A 21,536-nucleotide genomic window follows, 5' to 3' on the forward strand; every position below is an offset into this window, starting at 1 on the left:
AGGTTGTAAATGTAAATATCATCTATTCCACTTAATCTGAGAGAAGTTCTTCACTTAAACTATTTATCTCTTTAGTTTTATGGGAATACAAATATGAATAATAAAAGGTATTATTTGTAAATCCTAAAAACTATTTAAGCGCATGCAGATAATTTCCATGTTGTTGTTGGTCGGAGAGAGCATTGAAGTGAATAAGCCATAGGATAACGGGAGCCGCGCAATTTTTTCTATTACGCCACATTTACCCGGAAAAATAATGCCCATGCACATTTCATCCAGCGTTATCTACTTTCGGGTTTACTGCCTATCCTTGTCTGTTAGCTTTTCGACCATTTTCTCATTCCTACTCTCGTTTCTATCTCCTAACTGAGAGGCAAAGCGAATAGTAGAGTCGAGGTATTTGCAACCCCTCGAAGCCCGGAACTCGACCATTCTATACTTTCGGGCTTGTCTGTTGGTACTACTGTATTCTCACTACTGTTCTTTCTCCCTTCGTGCTGACATCACTATCTGTATCGAAATGAAGCTACAAAACTGCCACATGTGAATATCCGACGTGCAGTTTATCTCGCGCTCTTTTCTACACATATACTAACACATTTATAATAAAACTAAATGATAAAAGTTAACAAAAAAACACACACACATTATTTCTCACTTTCCGGTTCTCAATTTTTAATCGATACGTATCTATATTTATTGATTATTAAGAAGAGCAATTAAAAGATCTGTGCTTGATCTAATTTCATTTATATTATTATTCGAAAAATTAATAAAACCATAGTACGGAAATAAGATAAATTCCATTTAGAATTATCAGATTAAGCTTTTTTTTTGAAATAAATTTAATTATTAGGAGTATGAAACAATTTTAAGCTAGTATTTAAAAAAATGCAGAGTCAGGTTTTTAAAAAAAATTTTTCCAGAAATGCATTCTTATTGCAAAAAAAAGATGAAGCTTTAGTTTTTGATAAACTGATCGATAAAGTCGAGGAATATGTTTTTATTTACTGACTAATCTCAAGGGAAATAAAATTTTATTCAGACAGAAAACAATAGAATATGGGGATTTCGGTAACTTTAGCCTATTCGGGAAAATGTAAAACCTCAGAGTGGTAATATAATAAACATATTATAGATAAGTGTATATAAAATATATAATATGCATTAAGTATACGGATTGTGTGTGTAAGTGATACCGATATGGCTTTAGAACGGATATCGAATATTCGTCCGTAGGACCACTCCTTTTTCCTGTGCTTCGAGTTGAAGTAGATAGGCAAATCTAATGTGCTTTCGGAACTGAACAAGATAAGGAACGTAGCGAGTACTACCCATAGTAGTAGCAAACGGTAGAGGTGCTTCGGCAAACCGTGAGAGTGGCGAATGGAGGTGACGCGAGTGGTTAGATATAGCTAGATGGTGACTTTTGGTATTCAGGTATTATTGGCCAGTGCCAACTGGCCAGATAAATGCGGTTGAATTCTCCCCTTCCTTTCGCCAACACCCATTTTCACGTGTGTGACAACATTCGACTCCAGAGGAAGAGAGTAGAGAGTTCAGTTGACTTAGTTTCGTGTAGTTTGCCATTTGGACTCTCTTTGTGCAATTGTGTGTTTTACATTGAAACTTGGTTTAATTCACGACAGTTTCTTCGTAGACTTACTATTAATAATAATAATCACCATCAAAATAGTTGTTAAAACGATAACAAAAATCATGATAACAATTGAAATTACGTCATTTGTTTTGTAATATTACTTATATTTAACAAAATATGACTATAAATAAACTATTTTATTTATTTATAAAATATTTGATTAATATTGTCCATTATTCATTAAATGAAATAAAATAACCTGTGTTATTGATCATTACATCAAAATATTTCATGTTGAATGTCAAAAAAATAGTTATATTCACATACCTTTACTATTATTATGATTATTTAGAAAAAATTTACAACATATGAAAAAAAGTTTTATTATCATATTGAGATATAAAAAATAACGAGAAAAGTATAAATGCAAAACTCCTTGAATGTATGAATAAAGTAGAATGAAGAAAAAAATTAATGTCAGCATAATCTCATTCTATAAACAAGAATATAAATGAAAATGGTAAATGAAAATTTCTCAGAGGATATGAAAAAAGGATTCGGTAAATTATTGATTGGATCGTCTTGATTTCATTTACTTTTATGAACTGCGGTGCTTTAGACAGACCCGTGCGGAACCACTAGAGCATGCAACGTAAATTGATACAAATAGGAGCATATATGTACTGTAGAGTTTTCCGGATTTTACTGCCAACTCATTTCATCTCTTCGCGTTGCTACCGCAGCACAGTTTTATCACTGTAACTTACAGTCGTGACATGGAATTGTTATTGTCACTGTTACTCTTCTTCCCCCTCTTCTTTCACTCTTTTACTTCTTGTCCATATAATGTCTGAGTCTTTTTTCATTGTGCTCTGAGTTGACCAGGCTATCACAAGCGAAAGAGGAAGAGCGCAAGTTATCTTGTTCTTTTTTTCAACTAAAAAGTTGGCCAAAAAGTTTGCAAAACAATAATGCCCTCAGTATTCTATTCTTATTCCCTTTCTTTTTCTATCTGCTCTCAACTTACTCTTCATCCATTTCAGAAACTGCAAAATTGTTCAATGTCGATGCAGTAACTTTACATTTATACGATCAACTCTTCAATGTTCTCTTCTAAAATTCTCCTTATTTCTGTGACAGTCTAATGACTGCTTAAAGACCCTTTTGTCGTACTTTCGGATAGAAAATTTTATACTTCCAAGCTCTAAAGAGATATAAGTGAATAAAACATTCATTTTTTCCTACCATTAATCAACTTCATCATCATATTCATGCTTTTTTGGGACTCTCCACTCGCTAATGAATTTATTTGATTTTTTTATCAACAGATAAATATCATAAAATTCATCTCAACAGAATCACGATATTATTAAAGTGTAAAATTTGATAAAGTCATTTTTAAATGGCGGTATGGTAAGTAGAGGAAAACATTTCTAGTGTCCTATCGACAATGGCACTGAGTGTTAGTTAGAGAAGCACAAAAAAAAAGTCAGAGGAAGAGCTAAGTTTGTCAGAGTAATTTGAGCTTTCGTTGCACTTGATTCCAGTCACGTTCTTTCGACGCTCTTGTCCTTACTCCTTATTATCCCATATCCTCGACGTCTGAACCAGCCTGCATACCTCCACCTTTCTTCGTGCAATTGAACAAAGGAATCGCGATGGAAGCTTTCTAATATGTTCTCAACGAATAATATTTCGCGTAATAATAATTGTCAGCTTATTGTCATTTCTACCTATCTTCGAGTTTACAATTATTATTAATTTTGCTCTAAACCATAAGATAACAATCAAATTTACCATTATTCCTACGCTGTTTCTCGTTATGTCAATTTTTATCGAGAATGCAATCAACTTATTTATAAGTCCAACTTTTTGAAGGATAGTTCAACGCATAAATCCCACTTTTTTATATTTATCTATGTACTGTTTTTTTTTTTTGATACATGTAATTGAAAAAAAAAAAAAAATTAATTCAATTTAGAATTTATTCATCAGTCATAAATCATCAACCATTCATTCATCAGAAAAAAGTGCCCCTCGAAAAGTTGATATAAAGTTTCACAAATGCTTGTAATGATAATTGTATTATTACACTGATAAGTATATAAAAAAAATAATTTCGAAAAAATGTCAACTAATTTAAATGAAATACAAATATTTGACCACTTGAGATTTATGATAATGATGAGTGTATGGTTGTCATTTTAAGTAAATTGTTATTCACCGCATTTAGAACCCTCAATCACATTGATTGACGTTAGTCATCCCCTGCGTTTGCCCTATACCACTTTTTCTCTCTCTCTCTCTCTCTCTCTATCCCGCTTCAATTCATCGACGCATGTATACGGGCCATTAAAGACGAGCATTTAAGCATACTCAACTCTTTGTAAAGGCTTTTTGAAATTATTTAAGTAATTGAAATTTTTTTTCCAATCAAATTTTTATTATTCAGATAATTAAAAATTCATAAAAAACAAACAAACAAAAGTAAAATGATATTGGATTCTTTTTTAATATTTACTGTTTTATCTTTGTCAATATCGCCGTCAATCCATCTATTGTTGAATTTATTATTTATTTCGATCTTTGAAATGAATGTTAAAGGAACAAAAGGAAAAAAAATAGAAATGCACATTTTTTATAAAAGAAAAACTAGAAAGCGCAACAGCACTCTCGACGCTTCGAAGTTGGTAATAAAAAATTTAGAGACTCGCCAAGACACCGTCTGCTACCTCACACTTCGAGACACGAAACAAACAAATGGATTATTTCTGGTGTTCTCACGAGGGAGGTCAGTAAAATGGGATTGCACAAATCTCAAATCTCATGCTTTTCGAAACTTTAGTTTCTCATACTTTTATCTATAACTTTAGACATTAAAAAAACATTTTTTCATGGCATTACTCTTAGAATAAAACAGTGTATTGGTTCTGTGAATTGTTAATATTCATCTGTATTTTTAAACAGTTCACGCATTTTAAACATTTATTTATTATCAATTAATAATTAAAACTACTTGTTATCAAATCATTTTCTACAGAAGATAATTTAAAAAAATACTACGTACTTTTACTAATCACTTAAATAAATAAAATATAAAGATTCAAATGAAATGTATCTTTAAAACTCACGATTGAAAGTTGCGAAAATTCCAATGAGACAGAGAATCACTAACCGCCTTCTTAAACACATTCCAACCCTTAAGGACTCGTAGACTTGATTCATTTTAATTTGTACGATTTTCATCCCTCGATGACAGGTGGATCTCGTAACGATTTCATGGATAATGTTTATTCCGCTCGGTGAACGAAGGAATGGAGTTAATAAGTCAAAGCTGTTGGCAAGCTAAAATTAACTAGTTCGTTAATTGATACGATGAATAGCCAATCTTCTCTGGTAAAGTTTAAACCGATTAATTGAAAATTAAGCCTAATTGATTATCGGTTGATTGTATTAAAGTCAAGATCCGTATTCGCTGTGGTAAATCCGAAACGTTTATCCACTTTTCGGATAAGCCAGAAGATCGAAGATTCCACTTCTTTCCTTATTTTTTCTTTTTTTCCAGTTTCCTCTTGAGAATAACCACAATCCTCTGATTTTATTCTCTTTTCTTCTTTTTTGACTCTGCTATTTCACTAGGATATCAGTGATTTTCTGGTCTTTGTCGTACAATACTTGCGTTTATTTTAAACTTTTTATTCAACATCAAACAAAAGTTTTAGAAAATTTCCATAGTATTTTTTTTTGTGATTAATTCATTAACAATAACATAAACTCATATTCAAAAATTTTTATCAAGCATAATTTGATTAGACACATTTGTAACTTTTAATTTGAGACTTTGAACGATGTCATTTAATTTATTTAAAATGTTTAATGTTTGAATATCTAGCATTCGTTGAGATCATTAAGAGTTGCTAAAACTTATTTGTAAACTAACTTGCAAAACTTATCACTCGTTAGTTTGTAATAAAATGAAGAGAAAATAAGTGATGCATAAAAAAAACAGCCATTATTGAATAACATGATAAAAATATGAAAGTTTAACTCATAAGCCGATTTGTTTTTGTGTACAAAAGATATCCGCTTAAATAGTTACAGTTAAAAGTACTGTTGATTTCTCTTTAATTAAAATAATAATAATTTAACACAAACAGCTGAAGAATTTTAGTAACATACGAATTCATTAAATAACTGTATTTAACATTAAATTATTTTAACAACGTATTTAGTCCGTCTCTTATTTTTGATAATTTATAGAAAAGTTCGATGCGATCCTTCGGCTAGAAGCTCACAGCGCACACTGAAACATCGGACATTTAAGCGCGGGAACACGTTTTTGCACCCCACTTTGGTAGACTTGGTATTGCGCACACTCCAAAGACAGAAAGCTCATCAGAAACTACATAGTAGGGGTAAAAGTTGAAAGTGAAACAGAATGAAAAATAGAGAAAACAACAGGAGAGAGCATACACAGTATAGGTACTTTCTGCACCCGGCTTGTGGCAAAAGTTATGACCGCAAAGGGGTCGTTAGTGAGCGGTCTCCAAATTAGTATAACGCGTTATCAACGCTGCGATTCTCAAGCTTAGTACCTAAGCAACAAGGTTAGATGTTTGTGGCATACTTTGCTCTTCTATCCCTCGAGTGTGCACACTTAAGTTTAGTTTCACCGCAAATAATGTTAAAATAGTCTAATCTCAGAAGCACTATTTCTATCGTAATTGTCGAGGAATATTCCATTCGTTATTGTATTGTTTCTTACTCTATTTATTCTCATTTCTTTACTTAATAATTTGTATTAATTTAATATATTTTAACATATTCTCAATTTCCATTAATAAAAAATATTATAAACATTTTTTTAAAGTTTATTTTCAAACACAAAAATAACAAATCAAGTTTTTTTACAATTGATTTTTCAGATGAAAAATTTTAAAAATATTTTTAATGATGAAAATACTTGAAAACTGGTTCGATAGATTATTATAAAAATATTATTTGACAAGAATTCTAACAATGGAGCAGCAGCAGTGAACTAAATCACTCTATTGTTACCTCAGTGTGTACATTTTTGTGATAAATCCTTGAATAAAAACTTTTAAAAAATTTCTTTACTATATTTATTATTAGAGAAAAAAAAATCGGACCCATTACAACAACTCCCAATAGGAAGTAAAAAATTATTACAAAAAAAATGAGATGTTTATTAATCCGTACAATAGCATAGAAATAAGTGACACTAGCAGCTGAATTTATTGCACTATCAATATGTGCAACACTCTTTGATCATTAAAGCACAAAAGTATACGATTGTCTATTTAATTTTAATTGTATTTTTTTCATCCTGCATATCAATGATTCCTTTTACATTCACTTACGTTTATTTGTCACTCTGTATATAAATTTTTCATGAAAAAACTCATTTAAATATTGATTTTTTTGAAATTGAAATTTTAGTTTATTAATTCTCAGACAAAAAAAATTTTATATTTAAAAGAAGGTATAGAATATTAATATAGTTTCGCTATGTTCCAATAAATTCTTGAATATTTATATTGAAAGTGCTAACTTTACTGAATTATAAAATACCAATATTTATCCTGATATTTCTAACATTTTTCAACCATTTCATTTCCGAAAGACTTATGTTTTTATAATCATAATAATAATCATACTATAAGCTTTTTCACAAAAAGCATGTTTTTATCAAAAGTTTAGTGCACCACATGAATATCTATATAATATTTTTTTTTTTTTAAAACAACTTCCAACCTTGAGGGGAAAAAACATAGATGCTAAACTAATAAAAAAAAATCCAAAACAAAAATATAAATAATGCTATCAATCGAATTTTTCCTTCATTATGTTATCCAGATACTAAAATTTGTAGGCAAAGCAGATTATTGTCTAAGTAAACAGAAAAACAGATAATTTGTCGTTGACTGCGTTAAATCCATGCGAAGGGCGTTTATATACTCTGAACCGTTTATTTGCACATATGGAGATTTGAGCATACGTATATATGGAGAGAATGAAGATGAGAGAGTCACCACGATACAAATTTGCATGTACATAAATCCTATTATTTATAACATTCGATATATTATGCTTGCCTAACGATAGCATGATGATCATAGAATAATAGAAAAAAATAATGAAAATCAATGATTGAAACATGGACAGAAAGAAAATGATTTTAATCTGTTTTCCAAGGTAATTCTAAACCATCATGACATTGGTGCATAGAATAAAGTCATTACACGATGCATATGCAAGGTTTTGAGCTCATATATTGCTAGCTCGGTTGCCCACACACTTGCCAACATTCGCCACAAATAGACTCGATGCTTGTAGCGGCTTATCCAGCCACAGTGTGTACATTCGTGGACGATTATTGTGACGATTGCATTTCGTATTATTATCCCACTTTAACGATGACTTCTCCCACTCTCTCCAATGGCTTTTCAACCCCTCATTGGATTCTCGCTCGAGGATATGTTTTCAGTATAAAACAGCTGCTTAATCGAAATTGCAAATGTCCACGGCCTAACACCATAATAAACGAATTAGTTTGTATTGATTATAATTAACTTGCATTATTAAATTATTATTTTCCCATTTTAGAAATTCAAATAGTTTAGATAAAATATTAACCTACTTTTAAATAAGTTTCGTTTATGATAAAGGTTTTTTTTATTGAGCAATAAAAAAAATTGGCATCGTAATTATTATGATACTCTTGAGGAAAATGATAGTTTAGGAGGACATAGTGTCATTTGTTTTCATAAACAGAAGTATCAAGTATTAACATCAGAAGGATCCAAACAGCTTCGGTTAACGGTCATAAGGACCAGTTAAAGTACATCGAGTGTCCAAGCATATACCAAACTTTTCACTTAGCTACCACTTCTCTACTCTCTCAACTCTACTTGTACAGTAGTTCGTTGAAGGATAAAGCGTCTTTCCTTGATCGTTGTGACAGCGATATCTCTATATATTTTGTTTTCAACTCAAATCTAATATATTTGCTCCATAGAAATATATGTAGATATTTTTTTTGTCATTGTGAAAAATAGATTGAAAAATTTACATAAAAAAAGATAACACAAAAATAAGATCAATAATTTTGATACTTTTAAAAATAAAAAAAATTTACGGTTGTAAAATATATATGTGAATTTCAATATTTCAATTTTTTTCTATTTATATTTATTGTATAAATAATAATATTCTCAAATAGATAAAATATTATGACTTTTTTAGTTATTATTTTGTTGTGCAGGATGTTTCATATCCTTTGGCAATACGCATATTATTGTGTCGTATGCTGGATATTCCTCCTTTTCACTTTATCCCCAATCCCGAGGACACAATTCAATTTTGCGAACGTGCGATTCACTATTCGCGAGGTTGATAACTAATGTATTGACGGATGTTGACATAATGTGTGTTCTCTCATATGTATAAATTTACTGAGTAAATACATATAAATATATTTATAAATATATATACATGTGCCTATAGATTGTTATTCTGAAGTCATTTCATTAAACATCTTAAATGAATCTTCTATTCAAGATATCGATAAATTATTGATAAATTCAAAATTCAAAAATATCCATATTCATTAGAATATTAAATACTAAATATTTACCTTAGCATAAATTTGAATATTATTAATATATTACATCGTGGCAAAACATATTATTACTACTAGTTTCACATGAACGTTACTCACGTGATAGTCTATAATGGACCACTTGGCAATCGTCTAGAATACGCACCCATGACTTTTCCAATTGAAGATCTCCAATAGTTCAGTCTATTTCACAATCGGGAGACCGTTGTTTGCGCGATTTTCCAACAAACGAGTTCGTCGGTCTGGCGTCGCTCCAAATGGTGAGAAAGTTCCGGACGACTTTTCCTGGTAACCTCGAAGGGTCAACCACCATCCGATAGAAGAGATACATTCATAGTCTAGAATTTTAAATCATTGTAGTCATTTTATATGTATCCAAGTACAAACTATTTAATATTTTAAATAATGGAAAATATAAATAAACATACTTACATAAATTTTAGTTGACAAAAGAGTTTCATCAAAAAATAAAATAACAACAAAATGATATTCAAATGAAACTTGATGAATTTAGTGAAATTGTAAAAATAATCTAATCAGTTAAATTAGACATGGTTTCTTGATTCAATTTACTATGTTCTTTGTTCTTACTTGTATGCAGGAATACAAAGGAACAACTAGTGCTTCAAGTATACATTGTAAAGTTGGTCGAGCTAGCAAACTTGCACGAGTGACTCAACAGAGAATTGAGTTTTGGATATGGAATAATTAATGTGGATTTGCGAGTAAAACGGACGTTATACATTAACACATTAGCTGGGGCTATGGCAGACTTGCTACCACCTCCTTTCCATCTCTCCAAACGTCTCCATTATATAGACCAAGCTTCAGCTGGTTCCGGTCATAACTCAAAATCCCTCAGGTGTGCAGGTATACGCGGTTAGTGGACACATTGGAATGTTAGGCTTGATCTTCTTGGTGTTATTAAGCTTTGTCAACTTTCATTCAAGTCACATATGGTAAAATAGCGATTGGTCAAGTGGATGGAGATTTGTCAAAGTCAACTTTTATTCATGTCATTATTCTCAGTCGTTCATTTTTATGTATCTCTTCAAGTCGTCTATTTTCATTTAATAGAAATGATTCCGTATAATCAATACTAAAATAGTCGTAACTTGAGTTTATTATGACAGACTTGGAAAAATATCTGAGGATAGTCACCCTCTCGAGTCACTGGCATACGTGACTAGAAAAGCCTTGTCGCTTGACATTATTGATTATGAGCAATTGCAAAAAACAACACATCAGAAAAAACGACATCAGTGGCTTGTTGGGTCAGCAATAAAATTAACCATCACATAAAATGTTTCTTATTTCAAAAAAAGATGCAACGAAATTAGAAAATGTTATTGAATGTAATTAGCAGAAAGTTTGTGATGTGGGTATTGATTTCTGTGATAATTTTGTTTTTAAATCAAAATTTCAAGAGTCTATTGTATGATATCGAAAATCACCTTTACTTTAATTAAAAGTCTTTACTATCAATGCTATCTTAAATCAAATTACTTAATTATAAGTTATAGAGTTAATTCAGTTGGCGTTATTCGACGAATCCCAAGATTATTGGTCTCAACGACTGGTGAAAAGAAACTTTTGAAATATTCTCCTCTGATAGAAAAGAGTAGGAAAAAAGATTATGAGCGAACACGACATTAAAGGATGGTGAAAGAAGATAGAAAAAAAAATTTGCACCAAAGTTAAAAAGTTTACGTTTTCCTTTTCCTTTTCATGAGTTTCTGGTTTCATTCGTTGCTTGAATCAATTCGAATCGCAGCTTCACCATCATTCTTTTCGTTTTTGGAAAAAAACTTTTGGCGATGGTCGTCTTCGGTATGTTTGATTCGTATAGCAAAGTGAGGTAAAAATTTGTAGTCGAGTTAGTAGATGACTTGACGCTCACCGAAATGTCTTGAAGGGACTGGAGCTTATGTTGGGTTAGCAAGAACGGGTTGTGCTGCAGAATGAGAAGGTGGGAGCTGATGCGAATTGAATCATGGGGGCGTTTTAGCGACGACGTGTACTGCATTCGAAATTCTAGACGGTCTCATACCTGCACAGCCCTTGACTTGCTAGAAAGCTACGTAGTATACCAAACCTCTAGCATCTTCTACTAGCTACACGGTATGCTGACTAAAATCTGCCACTGCTTGACTATATGTACCAACTTACCTGAAGGTCTCGGGCCCGACCATACGTATATTCTTCTCCTTCATACACATCACGGTATTCGCTTTTTACTCAAACCTTTCTTTACTTTCTTTCCTTCCTCGCTACCTCAGACAGCATCGATTTTTAATCTTGTTCAATGTTAACGGGAGACCGCCCTTTCAGAATTTGCTCGATTGAAAATTTATCTGATGTGTTTAGTATAACAAGTAGTGATCGCAGCATGTCACACGCCAACTTTTTCATCGCCATTCTGTACATAGTTGAAAAAAATCATGCTTTAAATTGAATTATGTTAACATCTCGAAGTACCTTATCATTCCCCTTCCAACTATACATAATAATGGTGTTTATTTAGGAAAATTTTGTGGAAATAAAATACCACTATATCATATTTCCCGCGAAAAGATTACTTTATTTATGAAAATTTCATTTATATCTCTGATTTTTAGGTATATAAACAACACCGTAAAATATTTCTATTTCAATCTGTCAACATACGTATAGCCTATTAATAAAATTGACTGTTTATTGATTTATTATATCCGCAATGGGAATTTATATTTTTTTTTATTGTTGACTTTTGTTGAAAATCAAGCGAAAATCCAACTCATTTATTTTATTTTTCAGGTGACTGAGACGCTAAATGTCTTCCGAAAATCCCGGGACACTACAACTTTTAAAGGCTATATTTTATGAAAACTTTAGATCAGAAATCTATTTTTGCTACAGTTTTAATTTCTGTTGAGTTTAAAGACTTCATCATTGTAATAATTCATCTGATATGTGAAAACGATAATTTATTTATCAATGAAATATATTATGCATGGTATGAATAATATTATATGCTCCTTTTTTTTATCTAAATTTTTTAGGAAATAATTTAATCATAACCAATATCTGTTCAACACAGAATCATGAGTGTTTTTTATTCGGCAGATGCTCATTATGCAATAAAATACATAATCTGAACAGATGATATATCTAGTAAAAGCAGTAAGAATCGATGTATATAATTAATATTTATTAATACAAATTGGTGTGATAAATTTAGTTTCATTTGTAAGGTGAAAATTTGTAAATTTTCATAGATACATTTCGGTACATTTCTTCAGTGTAAATCTAATTTGACTTATTAAATTTACCATCTGGCCTCGGGATATATTCGCACGCTCGTATAAGAGAGAAAACTAAAACTAGAGTATTCAGCTCCGGGTATTTTCTTCGACTGGATTTAACCCGCAAGGCATTTAGCTTCGTCAGTCGTAAAAACGCTTTTCCAGATCCCCGGGCAAGAAAGGGCTTTGGTCAGCTGAAGTCCGTCAGCCTTGCGAACTTTGACCGTCAGATGTGCTCCAACTTCAAGTAGAATTATATGATTTAAAGCAAATTGCAAAAAAAAATCATCCACTTAACTTCCTACGCTTTTAGATGTACATTCAAAAGTATTCAATACATCAACCATTTTTTATTGAGTAAGTATAGAGAAAAAATCTAGAGGAACGGAAGCAAATGAACAGTTAAATTAAATATTTAAAATCAATCAATTATTTAAATTGAAAAATATTTAATTTTATTATAATTAACAACAGTTGTTGAACTATCATTTGTTTATCATTGCTTTTCACTTCATTAAATGTAATCTTTGTAAGCATGGAAATTTTCGGAGCATTTAATTGTGATTAGAGTCTTGATGGATTGAAGGTTCTTATTTGCCCCTCCCGTAGACAAACAGACTCGTTGTCGTTAACACTATTGTTCTCACGGTTCTCTAAACGTTAAGAACATTTCTCGTGTATCCTACAAGGGAATGTTACTCAGTTGGGTAGATGCGTGTTGAAATAATACGATGCAAAGTAGATGAGAAGGTAGCTCCTGAAATTGGAAGTGAAGGAGAAGTAAGAGAGGAAGCTTTTCTGCCACTACTGGCGCCAATTTAATCAGCGATAAATTTCTTTGTTTTCTTCTTTATTCACGTCTAACATTATCCGCTTTTTTACTTGATTCTTTTTAACACCAAAAAGAGGTGAATAACTTTTTCCTGGATATAATTTACTGCATATTTTTAAGCTGCAGTTCATCAAGCACGGATTATTCACAAAAATAGTCAAGAAGTGTTGCAATTTATTATTCATACTTGTCACTTACTTTAAACCCACTTTTTGCATGTTTATTAATTCTGTAAAATTTTTTTTTGTTCCAATTATTCATCTATTTGTATTATTGCTTATAAATTTGTTTAACTTAAAATAAATTATAAATAGGATTGAGAAAAATTTTAAAAATGAATAATCATTTATATTTATGCTTATAATGTTGGAAATAAATAGACATTTATAATAGTTTAACTGAATAAGAGACTTATCTGAGAATAGCTACTCGAAGAATTTGACTCCTTTATAGCCGCTAGCAGTCTTTTCGATATTCTTATGAAAAATATTACTTTTTAATATGAATTTCAAAAATTTATTGATCCGTTATAAAAATATTCCATAATAATTTGAATAAAGTAATAATAAATTGGTCAATAGATAGAAATGATACAAGTTAATTTTATTGTTTTTTTTTAAATTACTTAATAAAATGCGCTTATATAATTTATTACATCTTTTGATCTATCAAGAAAAAATCATGAAAAAAAAAAAGAAATAATAAATTACCCAGCTGACTATTTCTTTCAAAGAATGCACGTGCCTGACATGCATTTTCTTTTGTTGTTCCCCAGAGAGAATGAGGCATTGTGAATTATCTCGTCAGGAATTCAACGCTCGTTCACGACTATTTCCCCAAATTCGATCTACCTTTGTTCGCGTACACCTTTGCACTTACTTAGGACAAAGTAAAAAAAAATATGCGTGTAAAGAAAGGAGTAAAAAAATAAATAAATAAACGAATAAAATGAAAAATCAGGAAAAAGTCGGTATACATGAGTTTAAGTAACTGTAAAAAAAGTTATATTTTACATGATACTTCATGATCTAATAGTTACTTAGATTTATATTTTTTAAATTGTAAAAATGATCATTATTCTTTAGAATACTCTTGAAAAATAATTTCACCAGTCTGCCTAATGACCTGTACGTTTCTAAGTTTAATGTGCTCCAAAAGATAATAATTATTTTAATAGTGAAAAATTATGTCTAAAAACTGTAACAAATGATCTACAGGTTTTTTTTTAAACCTAAAGACGTTTTAATTTTGATTTTCGGACCTTTTACAGCATCTCTTTATCCAGGGAAGATAAAAATGTGATGAGAAGTAAAGAAGTACGAGGTGGAATCTGGGATAACTTTTCTAACCAGGAGATGACAGTGTTGAAATATAAAAAAAAGATAGAGAAAATGAATTGAGGTGAAATGCCGACGATTGCATCCCCTTAGGAAAGAGGATAAAACAAGCGGGTGTTCACACTTTTCTCAAATCTCCACATCTCCTTTTGTTTCGAAGTAAGAACACTGAGAGCGAAAAGCTATACTTTTCATGGCCTCAATCATCTTAGTTTAAAGTTTTTTTTTACAAAAAAAATACTTGAAATAATAATAATATATAAGATAAATTAAAAGACTGAATATATCATAATATTAATTGATATATTTTAACTTCATCTTAAATTTTAATACTAGCAAAAATGATTAAATTTAATGTAAAAAAAAACGTTAATTATAAATATTTTAAATGAATATTTCTTTTATTTGGAAAAAATAGATTTATTTTCGCTAAATATACTAAGTACAGTAAAAGAGTGAAATTTCATTTATTAATTATGTTATATTAATATTTTTACAGGTTTACAATTGCATTAAATGGACGAAATGCAACTTTTATATAATCTAAATTCATGTATCATTCTTTAAAAATATTTAATAAATAACAAAATAACTTTATTGAGGAAAATATTTAATGATTGGTTAATTGAGGTCAGGAAGACCATCAAGGGTAAACATTGAAGCTGTTTGACTGTTCGGACTTTCACTATTTTGGGATGGAAAATTGAGATAATCTGGATCACAAAAGTTATTAGCCTATATAGAAAAAATTAAATAGGTTATCTTAGGTATGTATTTAATTATCAAAATTTATTTACTTGAAAGAAAAAGTTATCTGTGCCATTCTTATCCATATGTCTAGGTGCATCAGCTTCAAGGAAATCAGGAATTGTGATTGGCGTGGAGCTTGTGGAAGGGTTTAATTTGAAAAGGGATGGGACCTTCAATGAAAGGATCAAAAAATAACAATATTATTAGATAAGATAAATGATCTTGTTTGCATAAAAATTGTAAAATAACAATTATAGGATTTTATAATTAAAAAATTTACAATTAAATTTAATTATTTTTGAGTTAATAGATTAATTAAGTGTGTGTAGATTGATTGTATCGGTTGTATAAATAAAATATATCAGTCATTGTATACATAAGTTTCTGTCCATAAAGAATTTAAAGGAATAAGTTCATTTTCTACCTTAACTAAAACATCTTCTCTAAGTTCATCAAAACATTGAGGTTCATTTTTTTTGCCCATCATTTTGAAATCTATTTTTCCTGGTGGAGGTTCATACATTAATGAATCTCCAGAACGATATCCATTGACAGGTCTTAGATATTGATCATATCCACCAAATATTTTTATGTCATGAAATTGCGATGCAGCTTCGAACTCTTGGTACTTTGGTCCAAGGATTTTCATGTCTTCAAAACTTGGCAGAGTCAACTTGCTCTCGTTGTTAGCGTAAAGCTTTGATGTTTGGCCTTTATCATTCAAGACTTTGCCATCTACCCGGTTCATGGGCAAGAAACTGGAGTCACTGATGATGTCATCAAACTCGGGAAGTTTGATTTTGGGATCGTAGACATTGACCGAGTTACTGTCTTCCATGCAAATTCCATCTACGCCAAGAATATTAAAATCATCAATGAAACTACGAGTACTTTTTAAGTAGGACAATGTCTCATTTAAAAAGGATAAAGATGATTCATTTTTAGTTAGTAGAGGTAGTATTGAAGATTGAGAATTGTTTGAAAGACTCCCCATGTCATTTTGATGGTCCATGATATTTAAGAAATTTTGATGAGGACCAATAACTATAATAAAAAGAAGATATTTATTATTTAATTAATATTTGTATGAAAAATAATAAAAGAAATTTTTAATATACCATAAAATCATCCAAAAAAATAACTTATGATTAAAAAATATTTAACTAAAATTCAGCTTACTAGATATTTTAAAAATAGTTTCTTACTTTATTAAAAGAATGACAAAAATATTCAAATATTTGTATCAAAAAAGGAAGTTTGATGTGAAGAATGCAATATATACAAATATTTGCTACTTACTATCTTCTTCAGGAGTTACAATAGGAATCCCTGAGTCTAATCCAATTGGTTTTATTCCTCCAAGGATGTCATCCATTTTTGATGAAGAGAAAAAGGTCATATTATCCACAAAACGATCATCTAGATTCTTTGCATCAAGAATTCTAATATCCTTATCTCCGGGAATTTCAATTCCCTCAGTTGAAACTGGTTTTTGGTTTCCACTTTCCAATATCATAATCTGATTATCATTATCAGTGACAATTACATTGTCATTTATATTATTCTTTGCATTCATAATATTGATTGCATCTGCTTCAGCACCCTCAAGAATGGTAACATCATGTGAATTTTGTGCTATTAAATCTCGTGCTTCACTATTGCTCATCACTTCATAACGACCATCCTCAGTCGCTCGAACGAATTGAATACCTCCTTGTGCTGCTAGCTCTAACAACTCGTTGCAATCATCCATTGAACTATTATGACTTGGTTCACTAGGGTGTTCAGACTCCCCCAAAGAATCCATATTATAAAATTGAGAATTTTCTAATGGTGTCAATAAATTTTCTATTATAAGAGAAAATAAATTTTTTAATTTAATCAAAAAAATAATTTTAGAAATTTCCATTTAATCCATCAAGTAAATTGACAGATTAAAGATTATAAGCTTACCCTGATCTTGATCAGAAATAGGTGGTTCAATTAAATAACTAGATTTTCCATCACTATTAATATTTTGTACTATCGTTGCAACTACTGAAACTTTCACTTGCACAGTTCTATTCTCTGTTTCTGAATTAAATGGACTCATTTTTCCGGTTACACGTAAATCTTCAGCGCTCGCTGGTATCAGCATCTGTTAATAAATTTTCAATAAAATATTTTTAACTCTCCAAGAGCAATAATAAATAAACAAGATAAACGAGTATAAAGAAAAAGTCACATGTTGATTTGGTCCAGCAGGAGTAACTTTCACAAGAACAGGAATACCTTTTGCTGGCTTTAATAATGCAAAAGGTGTTTGACCATTCATAATTGCACTTTCCATGGCTTTTGTTTCAATTTTATCTATTAAAATACTTGTCATGCAGGAATTGACATCCTTATTATCATCAATATTTTTATTACTATTTGATTCAATAATTTTAATATTCTTATCATTATTTATTGGTGAATTCGACATGCTTGCTTGAGATGATGATGAGTTACGATATTTTATACCATGTTTAAATTCTTCATGTGAACGCAGTGAAAATCGTCGTGGAAACTCTTTACCACATATTCCACATGAGTATTGCATTTTTTCTACGTGAGCGTGAGCCTTCACCTTATGACACACGAGGTTAGACATTTGATTGAAGCCTTTATTGCACAATTCACACTTGTATGGGCGTTCATTGGTGTGAGTAAAGACGTGATTTCTTAAGTTACCTATGATAAATAAAATTATAAAAAATTATATTTTTCTTTTATTCAGATTCATAAACTTCAAGAGAAAACGAAAATAAAAATAGTAACCTTTCTGATGGAATCCTTTCCCACAGAGATGACATTTGTGAGGTTTATTTTCTGAATGAGTTTTCCTATGCGATATCAAAGTAGAAACTCTAAAAAAAATCTTCAATATAAGCTCAACAGTTTACAGTATATACATATCTAGCCATAAATATTTTTTTTTGTACAGACCTGTTGAAAGTTTTCTTACAGAATTCACACACGTAAGGTCTAGCATCACTATGGATTGCTTTGTGCTGACTAAGAGTTGAAAGCTGACGAAAAGCTTTACCACAAACATCGCACTTAAAATTTCTCTCATCAGTGTGAGTAGGTAAGTGCCTCATCAGTGTATATTGATGTCTAAATTCTTTTGAACCTAGCATTAACGTGGAAAAAAAAGTACTTATTCAACATCTAGGTTTAGTTGTAAATAAATATTACATTAAATGAAAGTTGTGACATTAATTAGCATTTCAATAATGATGGTTTATTATTTTAGCAAGGTAAAATGATAACTGTTGAATTATTCTTTATTATATTCAATGATAAATTACTTACAGATACCACATTCCCATATTTTTAAAGTTTTCCCATCACGTTTAAGGTATTTGACAAAATGAAGTCTCGACCGTGGATCATCCTTATCAATAAGTCGAGGGGTTGATGTTAAAATAGGATCATTTGTTAGAGATTGACTGACCGTATCATTTTGTTGATTAATAATTATATCTGGTACCTAAATATTATATTTTAGAATAGTGTATTATTTGGATACCTTAAAATGATATATTACCTTTTTTGGAGTCAATATAGGTAAGTCAATATTTTTTTCAAATAATTTCATATTATTTCCATCTATATTAACGGCATCAATATCGATTGCATTTAAACTTATGACGCCAGCCTTTTTGGTAATGATTAATTGATAATCACATGAAATGTTATTATTGATAAGAATTTATTTTCTCAACAAAATAAAATACCTGAACATTGGGTTGATTTGTTTCACTAGAATCGCCAGACGTAACGGAGACTTGACTACTTCCATCTTGAGCTGCACACTCTTCTTTCACGTAAACCTCGTAAATACTACATGACCAAAGGCAATTTAAATTTCTTATTCAAGATCCATGATGTGGAATTCGTATTTTTTTTTTATTTTACCTGATTACTTCGTCTGGAATAGATCGAGAAAGTATCTGACTATCTTCAAATTGATTCTCCCCTATAAATGACAATGTTGAATTGAAAAAATAAAAATAAATAAATAATATTGTACACCATTTTTTAATAATAAATTATTTTAACTTTTTATATATTACCTTAAAAAAAAAGTATCACACTGATTCAATAAAAAATACATCATCATTTAAATAATAAATAATATAATATAATTAATTAAACTCGTTAATTCTATTTGATGGCTGTTGATTAAATAATAATTTCCAAGGGAATACAGAATGTCAAGAGAATTGAAAAATTATACACACTACAGGCTACAGTAAATGGAATATACATTTAAGTGTTCAAAACTATTTGCACATTTTTCAAACAAACCAGTGGTGGATTATTCAGCTCTCGGATTTTTTTATTCGAGTCAAGTAAATAAACGAAAACCGCCATTAACAGAGTTCATTTTGTAATAGACTAACAGAACTGACAGATTAACTAATATTTTTCTCGGGTTATAAACGTTTTTTATAAGAAAAGTGTGTAGGAAAAAGATTTAGGAGTGTCGGTAAAAGGAAAGAAAGGATATATGATAAAACTTACAATTGTAGCCTTGTAGAAAATTGTTTTGAGACATTTTTTCTTGAATGGGAGCCGTCTTTCTCGACTAACGTCAATCTCTCGTTGCACTTCATTCGCATCAACATATATATACATGTGTGAATCTGTTACTGAGATGGCGCTGATTAAATTTAAGAAGAACGATCATGTTGACTTTTAACTGCTAAGGTCATTAGAATGATAAAATCGTTTTTTCATATTAAATTAATATCATATATCAAAACTAACTGTTTTAAAGATATTTAATAAATATAAATCGGTTTGTTTTTCTTTAATGTATAAAAGAAGAAATTTATATGATCCATAAAAATTGTTTTATAAGCGGAAGATAATTTAAATTCACTGATCGCGAATTTTCGATTAAACAAATACCCCACTTAACTTCCTGTTTCAAGATGGCACCAACTCTGGTCCGGAAATTATAAGTGTGATACGTCATTTTTATTCTAAGGTAAAATTACATTAAGTGTATACAAAGAAATACTTAAAAAATGTGATAAAAGTTATTAAAATTATAATAAGGATAATTTTTTTTAGTTGACTAGTGAACTTGTGCTGATTAAAATAAAAGAAGTTTAGGTGTATCAAAAACAAAGTGTAATAAAAATTCTGATATTTATAAAATAGCAAATAATCGGACCAAACTCGTGTTTCTTAACTCTTTATACGGATTGGTGAGTCAATTCTTGCGTGCTCTTGGTGCTCATATTCCCAGAAAGTTAAAACCGCTTTCGAATTCTAACAGCAACCGTAGACTTTACCTGTCCAATGTTACCTCACAAACATTCTGAAAATTGAACCAAAAGCCACAATCTCGTTTTTTTCTTCTTTTCTTTTCTTTTGATTCAATGATTACTTTCTACTACTTTTTGATATTTAAGTTGTTCGACTTTTTATTACCTCTCTTGTTGCAATAAAATCACTGGAAAATTTTTAATAGATAGGAAAAGCACAATTTAATTCGAGTATAAATTTTTATATTCTTTACAATTTTTTCCATCAAACTTATACGTATATATTTACAAAAGAATTTCTATTAAAAAATATATATGAATATTTTCTTATTTATAAATTTAATAAGACATGATTGGATTTTTATTACATTTGTAAACGGTAAATTCATAAAGTAAAGAATTTATTCTTAATTATTCAATAAAAGTCCTTGTGATTAATTTTGACTTTTAACATAAAGCTTTTTATAATACAGTTTTCATCTTTACCTCATCGTCCTTTTTTTCATTCGACAAGAATTTTCCTTAATCTTCTTTTCTTTGTAAAAACTTCTTTTTAATGCTGAATAACAGAATTACCTGAATAAAACAGGGAAAAGAATTGTAATTTACAGCATAATTATACTCTCAAATGAGTATCTTCCAAGTATAAACAATTTTTTACATATAAAAAATATGATTAAATTTAATAATTGATATGACAGAGGTGGCATAACAAAAAATATAACCAATCAGTATTATCAATAATTTTTATTTAGACAGAACAAAAGTGAACTTAATAAAGACATCAT

At 30.0% G+C, this 21,536-nt stretch overlaps 2 protein-coding genes across 3 annotated transcripts in view; both read right to left on the reverse strand.

The window, feature by feature from the left end:
• CARPA (Carbonic anhydrase-related protein A) overlaps positions 1-5,401 on the reverse strand; it is a 35,373-nt gene extending 29,972 nt beyond the window's left edge. For both annotated transcript variants that reach the window (XM_035095789.1, XM_035095788.1), the window contains exon 1: positions 4,732-5,401. In XM_035095789.1, the coding sequence (XP_034951680.1) occupies positions 4,732-4,846 (115 nt within the window). In that variant the 5' untranslated portion in view covers positions 4,847-5,401. The remainder of the gene's footprint in view (positions 1-4,731) is intronic.
• Positions 5,402-15,316: 9,915 nt separating this feature from the next.
• Positions 15,317-20,068, reverse strand: LOC118074426 (uncharacterized). The gene is made up of 13 exons (XM_035095639.1): positions 19,997-20,068; positions 19,388-19,448; positions 19,207-19,312; positions 19,017-19,127; positions 18,782-18,959; positions 18,413-18,599; positions 18,245-18,333; positions 17,670-18,157; positions 17,399-17,582; positions 16,745-17,293; positions 15,870-16,489; positions 15,493-15,615; positions 15,317-15,430 (listed from the first exon to the last, which is right to left on the reverse strand). Exons 1-13 carry the CDS (start codon positions 20,028-20,030, stop codon positions 15,317-15,319), a joined length of 2,844 nt encoding a protein of 947 aa, XP_034951530.1. The 5' UTR covers positions 20,031-20,068.
• Between the last annotated feature and the right edge of the window lie 1,468 nt (positions 20,069-21,536).

This window comes from Chelonus insularis, unplaced genomic scaffold (genome assembly GCF_013357705.1).
Source record: "Chelonus insularis isolate UGA/USDA-ARS -01 unplaced genomic scaffold, ASM1335770v1 contig_135_pilon, whole genome shotgun sequence".
NCBI classification, from domain to species: Eukaryota; Metazoa; Arthropoda; class Insecta; order Hymenoptera; family Braconidae; genus Chelonus; species Chelonus insularis.